Here is a 13,342-nt window from a genome sequence, read left to right as displayed (position 1 = left end):
ATATGTGAATTGCTAAATACGGTCATAAATTTTTCAAACACTAACATAATTATTACAAAAATTCGCCCTACCCCTCCTTTTTTTTTCCCTAAATGTTAATCCACCTAAAAAATGAAATTGTACTTGCATGTCCGGAGAATCTTCAACTTAGGCTTAAAATCAAAGCATATAATAAAATTTATGATTGCTCAATCAATCCACAAATTATATTTGAAAAAATATATCAACCTATCCACGTTAAATTATCCCATACTAAATTTTATAAAAATGAAAATAATTGAAGTATAAATTAATAAATAATTGCTTGACTTCAAATCCCATGTTCCTATCCACCTCTATACACGAATTGAACACGGTATGTGAATGTGCTGATGTGCATATGCCCTGCCTTGAACTAATTTAGCCACTTTTTTTTTCTTTTACATTTTTTTTGTCCTTTTGGTTGTTTAATTCGGCTAATAATTAACAAATTAATTAGAAAAAAAAATCATTGGCTAATTCCCCAAAAATTAGGGCAACATATATATACATTTAAAAATCTTTAGGTATCATTTGAGCAATAAAATAATCATTAACCATAAAATTCTAGAAGAGATGGAGTAACGAATTATTGATTAAATGATTGAAACTAGAAATTCAACTAAAATTTCAATCTATCTAATATAATCAAATTGTTGAGAAGAACCCAAATTCGACCTTCACGAATTACGTTTGACTGGGTGCAGGGGGTTCACTTGATTCCGCCTCCTACTAGATTTGAAACAAGTGAAAATAAGGAGAACAGAACTCTTATTACTTGTCGTTTGTGAAGTATAATTAAATACCGAGAAGATAAAGCTATGAGTGCGAGTACCATTTTTTTTTTTAACGTTAAGTATCACATACTTCGTATAATTTATTATGAATTGGTAATCTACGCAATGGGACAATGGTTAAGTAAAAAAAATTCCTATCCAAGTAACTGCCCAATTTCCTACGAAAATTTATTGATTGAAACTTGGATATTGCTGTGCAAGTCTATACTCTACACCATGTTCATAAATAATCTTTAACCATATTTGCTGCTTATTCAGAGATCTCCTGTCATTATATAGCCACTTAATAAAAATAATCTACGAAAATGCCTCATTGCCCATAGAGCCAATTTGGGAGTATTTTATAATTTTCATTTTTGGAATTCTAAATAATTAATGTTTGTGTAAAAATAAAAAAGATTGATTTTTGTTACGTTGTTCATATAAGAGTCAATATCTTGGTCATTTTTAATTATTTTTTTACCTTTTGATAAATTAGGTTTCAATTTGGTCGGTCAAAGAGAACACGAGTTTAGTGACACAGGTCAACAATTGAGAGTAGAGTGGGAATTAAGAGAATCATCCTCCTTCTAAGCAAATGTAGATGTAAGGCTTGAATTTGAGACCTCCAAGTTACAAAGTGAAGTCCCCACTATCTCCATTCATTTGTGCCAGATAATATAAACTCCTTGATTAGAGTGATTTCCATTGATCAATATTTATAGGGTTACAATGAGTAATCTAATCATATTAGGTAACTATAAGATATGTATAGATATCAAAGATAATCTTATACAAAATATATCCTAAACCTAGAATGAGAATATTCTATGGATATTCTCTATCACACCCCCGTAGTCGGAGCGGGAGAAAATCGGATGCTCAAACTAGATCTGAATCAAGCATCGAGCGGTAAGGATAGTATGGTAACCCATGATCAAAAGAGAAGTAGTAGACATATGCCGGTGATGACGATTAGAAGCAACAACCACGACCTACGTAGAGTAGAGATAAGCACTGCTAGGCCGGAGGAGAAGGAGAAGAGTCGCACACAGACTTGGGCTAAGTTGCAGATCCAGAGAAGAAGAAGCTAAGGGATCAAACCATCATCGGGAAGAAGACACTACACTACTACGGGAAATCACAGTTGAAGAAAAAACAAATAAGATAGCATAAATCCCACACCACTTAACCACTAGTAAGTGTTTACCTCAAAAAAAAAATTGACCTACACAACAAGATAAATTCCACCAAATTAAAACAAGCTAAGTAGCGGTTGGACTTAGAGAATAACAAATTCCACCGCATGTACTTGTGATAATTAAAATTAACAATAAATTGAAAAGGTAAAAAATATAAGTGTTGTTAATGCCAAAAATCCAACACTCTCTTTAAGTTATTGTAGTGTAGTTGAACAAGGCTCCTGCCAAGTAGAAGGGGTCAGGAGCAAGACTACAATGTAACTAAGGTGGTGGAGGCCAACAACGACATTGAGGAAAAAAAAAAGACAAACAAAAGGGTGGTTCGTCTCGTGGGTCTGGCTCATCCAAGACTATTATCAGTCATCGAATACGCTATGCAAGATTGCATTTCACTCACAGATTAGGCTAAAGAAGGAAGACTATGAGTGAGCTAGGTGGCGTATTAGGTGGAGAACCAAGAGGTAGAGGTGGTGCACAAAGCTCCTATGTGTGGTGGGAATTAGTTGGAGCACAAGAGGGCTTGTTGGTGATGGTCAACCATCGTACTCCATAATTAAAACGCGGAAGCAAAAAAAAAAAAAGTGTGTTTTATGTAATTGTTTGTGAATCTCGCTGGTGGGTTTAATTTTCTAACCCACCGGCAGGGGAAGAGAAAATTTTAGATATAAACAATCCCAAGATCTAACCTAAGCTGTGATACCATGTCAGATAATATAAACTCCTTGATTAGAGTGATTTCCATTGATCAATATTTATAGGGTTACAATGAGTAACCTAATCATATTAGGTAGCTATAAGATATGTATAGATTTCAAAGATAATCTTATACAAAATATATCCTAAACCTAGGATGAGAATATTCTATGGATATTCTCTATCAATTTGTTATTTAATGAAAAAGATAGACTTATTATTGAATCTTGTAGTATTTGTCTCGATTTATACTTTTAATTTATCAACCTCTTATTATAAGCTATGCATCACGAAAATTAAATACATCAATGGTTAAATTTGTGTGTTGAAAAGCGTAAAATTCAACATGTTGGAATATTAATTAGGAGAATGGATAGACCGATAGAGTATAATTCTTATATACAAATCTAGGATAGGACTTCATACATCATGATGGAAAAAAAAATAATAACAATAATGGCATAATGCTTGTATAATGAGATATTCGTACCTAGGAAGTTGTCCTTTATAAAAAGGCCACTAAATGTCCAAGATTTACAAAAAATACATTTTCTTCCAAAACCAAAATCCTCTTACTAAATCAATATCTAAAAGATGTTGAGATTTAACTTTCTAGTGGAAAAATTTAAACATTTTTATAGTTTTCTATACCTAGGTTTTGTCTATCTAATTACATCCATATATTGGATATCCTCAAGAATCCATGATTTTATTATCTCTCATGTTACCCATTTTTTTATTGAGGTAAGTTACTTCATTATTGCATCAAGTTTTGGGTTCTTGGTTTTAAAAAGTCTTACCTCCAAAACAACCAACCCTAACGCGACAGAAGATCTAGATTTGGTCTTCACCTCAGTATCAGCCATAACGGTTTCTAGTATGTCTACAATGGAAATGGAGGTATTTACGAATTCACAACTAATTGTTATTACGATTTTAATGTTCATAGGAGGTGAAGTATTTACCTCCATGGTTGGTCTCCATTTTTCGGCCTCCAAACTCAAATATACACCCTCTCATGTAAGAAGTAGAGTCAATTCGGTGGCTAGCCTTCCACTCCCACCCGAAAGCTTTGAGTTAGGAGTCATTGTACAACCATCATTACCTCAAGAAACTTCAACCATGGAGAAAACAAAATCAGAAATAGATTTTCTCATAAAATCCAAGTCAGTTAGGGTTCTAGGTTTCATAGTTTTAGCTTATTTACTCTTAGTTCATGTCCTAGGAATTTCTATGGTACTTATTTACGTCAATGTTATTTCAAGTGCCAAAAATGTTCTTGAGAAAAAAGACCTTAAAAAATTTACCTTTTCAATTTTTACTATAGTCTCAACTTTTGCAAGTTGTGGATTCATTCCTACAAATGAAAACATGCAAGTTTTTAGCCAAAATTCCGGTCTTTTATTGATACTAATCCCTCAAATTCTCCTTGGAAACACTCTATTCCCATCTTTTCTTCGATTTTTGATTTGGGTTTTAAGCAAGATTGGTAAAAAAGACGAGGCCAAGTATTTGATGAGAAATTCAAAAGATATCGGATTCCATCACTTGCTTCCTAGCAAGCACTGTAAACTTTTAGTAGTAACAGTTTTGGGATTTATATGCGTGCAATTTATATTATTTTGTGCTATGGAATGGGGTTTTGATGGATTAAATGGCCTTAATATTTATCAAAAATTAGTGGGGATTTTATTCGTGTGTATAAATTCAAGGCATACAGGTGAAAGCATTGTTGATCTATCGAAAATTGCCCCAGCAATTCTGGTGTTGTTCGTCGTTATGATGTTAGTGTTCTTCCTCTCTATTATATACATAATTCTTTATTTTTATTGATTATTATTCTTAGTATACAATACCAAGTATATTATTGATAACATGTTGGTTGCTAAGCTATGATGCATGTGCATGTATATTATTGTTGTACGTTAAGGTACATGGCTTAGTGTGGGATTTAATTTAGTTCATTATTTAGGATCGAAAGTGAGTAATTTTATAGATATGGTATATATAATACTGTGATTAGGAAAATTTTAAGTTAGGAGTTTATCGTAAGCTAAGTTCGTTCTCTTTTAATTACCTTAGCTAATTAGCTTCTTACCATGCATTCGTTTAGTTGTATTATTTATTAAAAAAAATTATTATCTCTATTTCATTAATAGCAACAAACATTCTTTTTTTTACCCTCTCATTCCAACCATGTGAGTTTACACTGCGAGTATTTAAGTAACCATATCTTCAACATTCACAGTTTTTTTGGTCCATTATTTATTGGTCAAATCCTTGTTAGAGCATTGAGGGTAGGGAGAAACTAAGAGAATTCCCACCTAAAACGTTTTCATTTGGCAAGATTCGAACCCCAAATCTAAAGATTATAAGGTAAAAAACTTATTAAGCGAGTAGCACCTTAATTAAACCGGTAATAATATAGTTACTCATATTCAAGCCATGTACATCTCCCCAGTACATCCATAATTATTAATTGGACTTTAAAAAATCATTCCAAAATATGACATAAGGCTAGTTGTTTGTCCCTTGTCAAGGAATATAGAGATTAAGTAATGAATTGCTTTTAGTCAATATTAAAACCAGTAATAAGAGGTAGTTTAAATATTAATTAGTGGTCTTTATTTGAGGATGTTAGTTGAATATTGATTGTGCTGGACTCTTATTCATTTATATTATATTCTAAAACAAGACTATATACGTCGGTATATGTATTATTTTGTCATGCAATCCTAAATTTGTATCATACTTGTATGGAATTATAAAAGATACTCCGTATCAATACTATCAAATACTTATTTGTATTTTTAAGGGCTCACATTAGTCACATATATCATTATCGTATATATTATGATGAAATTAAAGACTTTATTTATCTATTTTATTTTATTTATAGAAATTTTTAACCGATGGAAGGAAGGTGCATTAGATTAATTAAGGGATAGATTATCCAATAATACATACGAAACAATCTCTGATGGGACATGATTTGGAAGACTAATTTAATAATCTTAAGAGGATGTAATAATGTTTAATATAAAACATTATTTAAGCAAAAAATTTGTCTCTATTGAATAATGATTGTCTTCGTCCTAGGTAGAGGTGGTTATTGGGTAGGGTAGCCCAATGATAATAGGGTTAAAGCCAAGCTTATAGGGCATTTAATGGACAGGGTTTTTAATGGACAGGGCCTTATTGGGCAGGGTCAATATAGGGCCAACATGTTTTAAACTTCAAACTCCTCCATCCTCAACCTTTCTTTCTCACTTTCTACTAGTTCGGATATTCCTATTCCTTGATTTAATTGTATACTAGAAATTAAAATATTTCCATCATTCCAATCAAGATATGAAGATAATAGCTCAACTGATTTAGAACCGATTATCATGCAACCGGTTGTATCTTATCAGTGTTTATCTTGGTGCGATACTAACTAGTTTTATTTCGAATGACTTTGTACACATTGTGAGGGATTTTAGTTAGTGATGGGAATATTTTATGCGCATTTTCACCCATAAATTAGAACAGATTAGTTTATGTGTTTTTATTAACATTTGCATGCATACGTACGTATTAAATACCATGCAGGTATCTTCCCCCTTATACTTCATTTCTGCCAAAGAAAGATGAGGAAGGAAAATTTGCCCAAATACTATGTAAAGAAGAAAAGAAGAATAGAAAGATTTTGAAGAATATTATATTCTCTCAACTCAGCTACCTTGCCTTATTCATCATCATCATTTGTATTACCGAGAGGCAAAAGATGATTGATGATCCACTCAATTTCAACGTTTTCAACATCACATTTGAAGTTATTAGGTACGTTTTATCAAAATTAAAGTATCATTTAGAATATATATAACACAAATTTAACATCTATAATATCACGGAATATAACAATTTTAGAAGGTAATGAAATTTTGCTCACTAAAAAAGTAAAACGACACATTGTCTCGACCCCTCAGAATTATTGTTTCATCCCATACTCTCCCCATTGAATCCCTAAATTAAAAGGTTATTTTGAAAAAGTTACAGATAATTTTATTTAGAAAAAGGACGTAACAAATATTTTTAAACAAAAATAATATATGTGACTATTAATTCTGAATAGTGAAGATAATAATTGGTGCATGCACCGTACTCACAATGTGACTTTAGTAAGATTTTACATGGTCATCATGCGCCCTCACAAAGCTTCATACTACATGCTACCATAGTAATCTTTGTAAAATCCAAGAAGATTATATTTTTAAGTTAGCACTAAAAAATTGATTAGCCTTTAAATCCAATATAACTTTCTAGAGATTATTTTGACCTAATTATACACTACTACGTTAGTTGACATCTATTCCTGATCATTCTGATTACTTCTAATCATGAGAAATAAAATTCTAGGTCAATAATGAAGTTTCTTTATTTCAATAATTGGCAGTGCGTATGGCAATGTTGGGTTCTCAACAGGGTACAGCTGTAGTAAGCAATTGAAAGCTGATCCAAATTGTGTAAACAAAACGTATGGATTTGCTGGGAGTTTTAGTGATCAAGGGAAATTGATTCTAATTATTGTCATGTTTTTTGGAAGACTCAAGAAATTTAGCTTGAAAGGAGGCAAAGCATGGAAGCTTCTCTAACCCTATCGAAAAATTCTTAATTCCTCCCGATATATTACTACTTACTCATAAAAGAGATATTCCGTAACACTTTAGAATCAATCTATGTGAGTATGGAGTACAATATCGGGTGGAGTTGCGAATTTTTTTTATAAGTCAAAAAAAAAAAAAAAAAAAAAAAAACCTTGGTGTATGATATAAGTTTGAACCTATTAATGTTCTCTATAAGATAAACTGAAGCCTTAGCGCGCAAAGGCACGTGCACAAAATAAAGTCCCGGAGAAGGCGAATGTTAAATTCTCGAAAAGTCCAAGTACCCTTTTATTCAGCCTAAAGCTGGTGTGTTATGATTTCCTAGTCTTAAGCATTGAGATACTGAAGGGAGAATGTGAGGGTTGTAAGAGTCTGTTGCATTTTGGCACTACCATGTTGTACTATACAAGCAATCAATTAAGTTGTACAGTTTTCACTTCTTTTTTTTAATGGGTCCTCAATTTGTGATTGATAAAGTGTTAACTCCTAGTCTCCTAACAAGAACACCACAAGAAAAATATGGAGTACTCGTACGAGTTATGATTTCCACGCTTCTCAAATTAATTTCAACATTCCTTGTTCTCTATAAAAAGAGTGCATTAATAATAACTACGCTTTCATAAAAGAAGACATCATCAAATTTTCAAGTAGAAAAATCAATTCTCATGATACATACATAGGTAAGCATGTTAGAAGAACATAAATCCGTCATTTATTCTATTCGATGTGTGAAACAACAAAATCATTTTCCTCACCAAACTAAGCTTGGTCTAGTGGCAAAGTTTGTATCTTACAATTAAGAGGTTGTGGGATCAAACCCCACTAGTGACACTTTGGGGGTGAGAATTCCCTTACCCTTCCGGCCTTCCCCCCCTACTCCCAACGTGTCTAGCCCGTTAACCCGGACGGGAGGACTTATAAGATGTTCAGGCCCGGTAGGGCCCTTCTCCTTAACGACCAAAAAAAAAATCATTTCCCTCTTCTCATCTATCTCCTTCCCTCCCCAAGTCCCCATATTATCTCCTTCATAAGTACTCCTTTTTTATCAAACTTTCTAGCAAGGATCCAAACAAAGGAAAACAATACAGTATTTCAAATTATTATTTATTTAAGCTGATTCATTTTGAGCTACAAACAGCCAAACACTCAATAAATCCCAAATTTTGTAGGGAACAATAGTCCCATTCTTTGATTTGTAGGTCCAACCTCATGAATAACCTAAATCATTGAAGTTATACAGCTTTATGGTGGTTCAATTCAACAGCACATGATAATAGTGAGCTGAGTAATGCAAACAACTAACAGAATAAAGAGTACAGAGCAAAAACAACTAATAAAGCCAAAAAATGAGATGAAGAAAACGACTAACCACCTCTCTTTAAGAAATCAAGATAATTGACATTTCCTTAGAGAAACTCTTAACAACAATAGAGTGCGTAGTAGATCAACTTACAAACACAGGAGCCCTGCGACTCTTCCCACGATTATAAACAACAGCACTACTAAACATAGTCAATCTACTGCCTGCTGCATGAACTTCTTAATTAACGGTACCCTGATTTCGCTGCTCATGTCATAAGTGCCTGTAATTTGCAATCACTGTCTACCCAATGCAAGGTCATGCCACGTATCTCCATCGGCTGCTGGAGTTTCTTCATCTGCAGTGATGCATTAAAAAAAAAAAAAAAAAGGTTATTATTTCCAAGTTCCAATGTGAGTGAGGAAATCAAGTTTCTTATGGAAAACATGATCAAGTAGTTATAACAGAAACTCGATTCTGGAATTTGAATTGTTGAACATAGTACTGTATACATTTAGAGCAGAAAAGAAAGATAACTAAAATCTCATTCCCTAATCTCATTCCCTCCCCAAAAAATAAAAAATGGAAGAGTAATATGCAACAAAGTTCACAACTAAGAATTCAAACAAAAAAATAAGCTTATGAACAAGACAAACGAAAATGTGATGGAGCCATATTTAAGGACAAACATCTAGTGGGTATATCAAATATTGTGCCAAAATGCATCCAATTGTAAGAGGGATCAACAAAACTAATCATCAAATTCCTGGCCATTGTTGAAACTTATATCTTGAAGTCAAGCTCTCTAGGAATATTGGTGCATGCTCAAAATCAACCACTGAGAGAGTAAATCTAATGTAACTGAATGAGCAAACTGTTTGTTCCTAGTTTTGGAAGTTGTTGAAAGAAAAGAATGAAACATAAAAACAGAATGTTCCCCTTATTTATACTCCGTATCTTAAAGTTAAGTTCATAATTTCATAAAGGTTTGGGAGTTAGCGCTACATTCTTCTCCAATCATCCAGTGACAATGTATTCCTCAAAAGTTAAGTATTTATGCTAGTTTGTTAGGAATATGTAACACAGTCCATCAAACCCGTTGATGGTGAGATTTGACCACTAAAGACTAAACTCTTAAGTTAAGAAGCACATAAAGCTCAGCCTAGGTCTCGTTCTTAAAGTTAAGTTCATGAAGATAAGTTGGCGTACGCTCTTCTCCAAGCATCCAGTGACAATGTATTCCTCAAAAGTGAAGTATTTATGTTTGGAAATTAAAATATGTAACAAAGTCCATCAAACCTGAATACCTGATGATGGTGAGATTTGACCACTAAAGACTAAACTCTTAAGTTAAGAAGCACATAAAGTTCAGCCTAGGTCTCGTTCGCAATCAAAGCTTGAAGAGTGCAGACGAGAGAAAGACCCAACTGGGCCAACTCCATAACAACATTCAGAAGCCTTTGCTGCCACCATAACATGGATATCAACATTCTGACTGCCATTCAGTTCAGATTGCAGTAATAATCCCTACTGCTTTACATCAATACGAAAAAATGTTACAGGCTAATTTGGTCAAAGTGAAATCTTTTTACTGAGTACTATATATCATGTACTTGCTGTTAATAAGAGTACAGAAATACAGAAGAAGATAGATTAGATTAAGATTATATTCTTCGAAGACACTTCCACAAGCACGTTATTTAAGAAATAATACCAATCATCATAACGTAGCAATTGGTCATGATATGATTTAAAGTACTCACTAGATCAATAAGATCATTTATACAAATTGCAATTCACACATGATATGACATGCGGACCAAGCACTAAACAGTTGTTCACTGTGACTAGAGGGAGAGGGATTTCCTATTTCCGAGACACTAATTTCATATCAATAGATGAGTATATCAGCTTCAGGGTGAATATAATTAATTCGATGACAAATGACAAGTAGAAGTAAAATTTGCCATATGTAACGTTTCCTTGCATAGCCTAAGCCTTTTTACTTACTATTACAATGACACAAATATTCTGTTCATTTCTTGCAAAAAAACTGAAAATTGTTGTTTAATTATAACTTCAAGGTTTGCATATTCTGGATACAAATTGAGGTTTTATCCAAGTTACCAGTAGGTGAAAGGAAAATCAGCAGCCTTCTCTTTATTTAAATAGCACGACCATATTCTTTATATCAAAGTACATGACTCAAGTTGTCTATTTATAGTGGTAATATCTGTCTTAACTCACTCCTCTGTCCTCTGTAACCTGTCGCCAAAGGTGGAAGGATGGTTTAGTGTGTATGGGAGACAAATCTGTCTCTGATTTAGCAGTCATTCAAGGATTTCTTTGGCAGGGCTTTACAAAGCTCAAGGTATGCAACTGTCAATAATTTTACAGCACATGCACTAGGTTTACCTCTGGTTGTTAGGGAAAGGCTAAATGCAAAACTCTTTATATAAATTAGATCTATACACTCAGAAACTAATCAATGTCATTAATCTTGATTTAAGGATCATGATTAGCTTTAACATGTTTTCTAAACTCACTCGTCAAGTTTGTAGAAACCTTAGAACTCCGCAGATCTGATCATGTCTTGTCAAACTTTCAATATCACAGCCTCACAGAACGTGGAGGGAAACCATTATTCTCCAAAGACTCCAAAATTAATCCTTGTCAACAAACTTTTTGAACACTGTTAATAGATTTCCATAATCCCTGAACACAACTCTCAACAAAGTAACTATATCTTCCTTGTACTTTCCTTCATGCATTCTACTTGTAAGTGTCAAGGCATATAACTGCTTTCTCCCGGTTTCGTGGTCGAATATCTTGTCCATTCTAAAGTAGCATTTGACTATCAACAAACCAGTTGATTGTAACTAGTTGAGCTTCCTAATCAACTTTCCTAAGGAGATACTAGTGAAGTAGTGATTATAATATATGAACTGCATTTAGATGTAAATCATGTAATGCTCCTAGAAAATGCCAACAGCTAAAAAAGTACTATATCCACTTTGTACCTAATTCTCCCCAAGCGCTCTCAAATCAAACACGGGCACACATCCACCGAGGAATCGTGTATCATCAGAACTCAAATACACATTCCTAATCCTCAATCCAAACAGTAATCTCCAATAAACCAAAAATTCAAATTGTTCTTACAAAAGGCAAAACTAAAAAGTTCAGAAATTAACCATCATAATGCATAATTGCATAAATCCAATGACACAAAAATTACATGAAAATCATGCTGGATACCTAATCAAAGAAAAACCCCAATAAAACCCTAAATTCATTTTCTGCAGAATTAAAATTTAGAAGTAATTGAAAATAAAAGTGCACAAAATTACCCAGAAAATTCTGCAGTATTACGATGTTCTTTAAAGTTTGAACCCCAAATGTATAAACAAAGTATAACCAAAGATGTAATTAAATCAAATTCATCATTAATCAATTAGATAAATTGCAGAAAGATGAAGAGAGAAGAGAGACTAACTGGGTTCATCAGCTTCTTCAGTGCGAGCAACAGCAATTGGTGGTAAATCAATATCTGAAACAAAATTGAACCCAGAAAAATTGAGCAAAGATTAGAAAGAAGAAGAAACAAATCAGTAAAGACAGTCGAAAGAGAAGCAGGGGTAGTTACCTTCATCAGGAAGAGTATCTCTCATCCAATCTTCATCAACAATATCAATGAGAATTCCTAAGCTCAATAATTCCGCCATTTTTGAGTTTGTTTTCTGCTTTCTTTTCTCCACTTGATCGAAATACGGAGTATTGTTAATTGTTATGTTTAATTGTTTAATTAACAACGGGAAATCTTTTGTATCACCTCCGGCTCCGGTCCACTTTACTCGCAACTATTTTCTTTTTGGGATGGTCCAATTTACTCGCAACTTTCCCATTTCTTTCCTTTTTTAGTAAAATTATTTATGTAAAATTACCATTGTACCCTTATTTGTTTAATAATTCAACTTAGTTATATTACTAACCTTATCTGATTAATAAAGTAGACTGATTAATTAAATTAATCATTCTCACCAAAATTATACCCTAACCCTTCAAATTCATCAACTCCCCAACTGCCTCAATTGAATGCTCCTCATTCAATTCATCTGATGAATTGGTTGGAGTTCATTTTTTCTGGAGAATTCTCCAGAATAAATCCCTCCCACCTAAACCCTAGTTCTTACTTTCTCTCTCTTCTCTCGCCGAATCGATTCGTCTCTCTCTCTCTTTCTCTGTATTTCTTGGTTGGTTTTCTCTCAATTCCTCTTTCAATGGCTTCCTCTAGTGACAAAAACCTAGATCTAACTTGCCATGAAACCCTTGAAACAAGTGCTTCCAGCCGCTGATCTGGTAGCGTTATCTACAAACCCCGTCGTGAAACAGGTGTCCTGAAACCCATTCGCCGCGCTTTTGTCATTGCGAGGAGGCGGATTCGTGGTGCAAAACTCGCTGACTATGACAGCAACGAGGAGCCGCTTAAGCTGGTGTTCTCTGAGGCCGTGGCCCGTGATGAACCACCGTCTGTGGTGGTTCCTACTGGTGAGGGTTCCGTGGTTGTTGCGGTGGTTTCTGCTGGGGGTTCTGGGTCTCCAGTGACTGAGGTGGAGGTTTCAACCACCGGATCTGCTACAGGGGAGTCGACCCCAGTAGATCTGGAGGTTTCTGAGGTGGCTCAGCCACCGGAGTCCCATGAGCGTG

At 33.9% G+C, this 13,342-nt stretch overlaps 2 protein-coding genes across 2 annotated transcripts; one reads left to right on the top strand and one right to left on the bottom strand.

Moving 5' to 3' along the window:
• Positions 1 to 3,264: 3,264 nt before the first annotated feature.
• Positions 3,265 to 7,771, top strand: LOC110690862 (sodium transporter HKT1-like). Its single transcript, XM_021867749.1, has 3 exons — positions 3,265 to 4,473; positions 6,281 to 6,511; positions 7,125 to 7,771. Exons 1-3 carry the CDS (start codon positions 3,284 to 3,286, stop codon positions 7,321 to 7,323), a joined length of 1,620 nt encoding a protein of 539 aa, XP_021723441.1. The 5' UTR covers positions 3,265 to 3,283; the 3' UTR covers positions 7,324 to 7,771.
• A 911-nt stretch (positions 7,772 to 8,682) lies between these two features.
• LOC110690863 (anaphase-promoting complex subunit 13-like) lies at positions 8,683 to 12,428 on the bottom strand. Its single transcript, XM_021867750.1, has 3 exons — positions 12,282 to 12,428; positions 12,132 to 12,185; positions 8,683 to 8,993 (listed from the first exon to the last, which is right to left on the bottom strand). Exons 1-3 carry the CDS (start codon positions 12,358 to 12,360, stop codon positions 8,932 to 8,934), a joined length of 195 nt encoding a protein of 64 aa, XP_021723442.1. The 5' UTR covers positions 12,361 to 12,428; the 3' UTR covers positions 8,683 to 8,931.
• Between the last annotated feature and the right edge of the window lie 914 nt (positions 12,429 to 13,342).

The sequence above is a fragment of the Chenopodium quinoa genome, unplaced genomic scaffold, assembly GCF_001683475.1.
Source record: "Chenopodium quinoa cultivar QQ74 unplaced genomic scaffold, ASM168347v1, whole genome shotgun sequence".
NCBI lineage: Eukaryota > Viridiplantae > Streptophyta > Magnoliopsida > Caryophyllales > Amaranthaceae > Chenopodium > Chenopodium quinoa.
This window is presented reverse-complemented; position numbering and strand designations above follow the sequence as displayed.

What these genes read in the sequence shown, in the direction of transcription:
- LOC110690863 (XM_021867750.1), bottom strand. Translation starts at nt 12,360, where the DNA reads ATGGCGGAATTATTGAGCTTAGGAATTCTCATTGATATTGTTGATGAA. An exon ending in AGATACTCTTCCTGATGAAG is followed by an intron (nt 12,186 to 12,281) that starts GTAACTACCCCT and finishes ATTTTGTTTCAG; the next exon opens with ATATTGATTTACCACCAATT. An exon ending in TGAAGAAGCTGATGAACCCA is followed by an intron (nt 8,994 to 12,131) that starts GTTAGTCTCTCT and finishes GCATCACTGCAG; the next exon opens with ATGAAGAAACTCCAGCAGCC.
- LOC110690862 (XM_021867749.1), top strand. Translation starts at nt 3,284, where the DNA reads ATGTTGAGATTTAACTTTCTAGTGGAAAAATTTAAACATTTTTATAGT. An exon ending in GTGTTGTTCGTCGTTATGAT is followed by an intron (nt 4,474 to 6,280) that starts GTTAGTGTTCTT and finishes AATACCATGCAG; the next exon opens with GTATCTTCCCCCTTATACTT. An exon ending in ATCACATTTGAAGTTATTAG is followed by an intron (nt 6,512 to 7,124) that starts GTACGTTTTATC and finishes AATAATTGGCAG; the next exon opens with TGCGTATGGCAATGTTGGGT.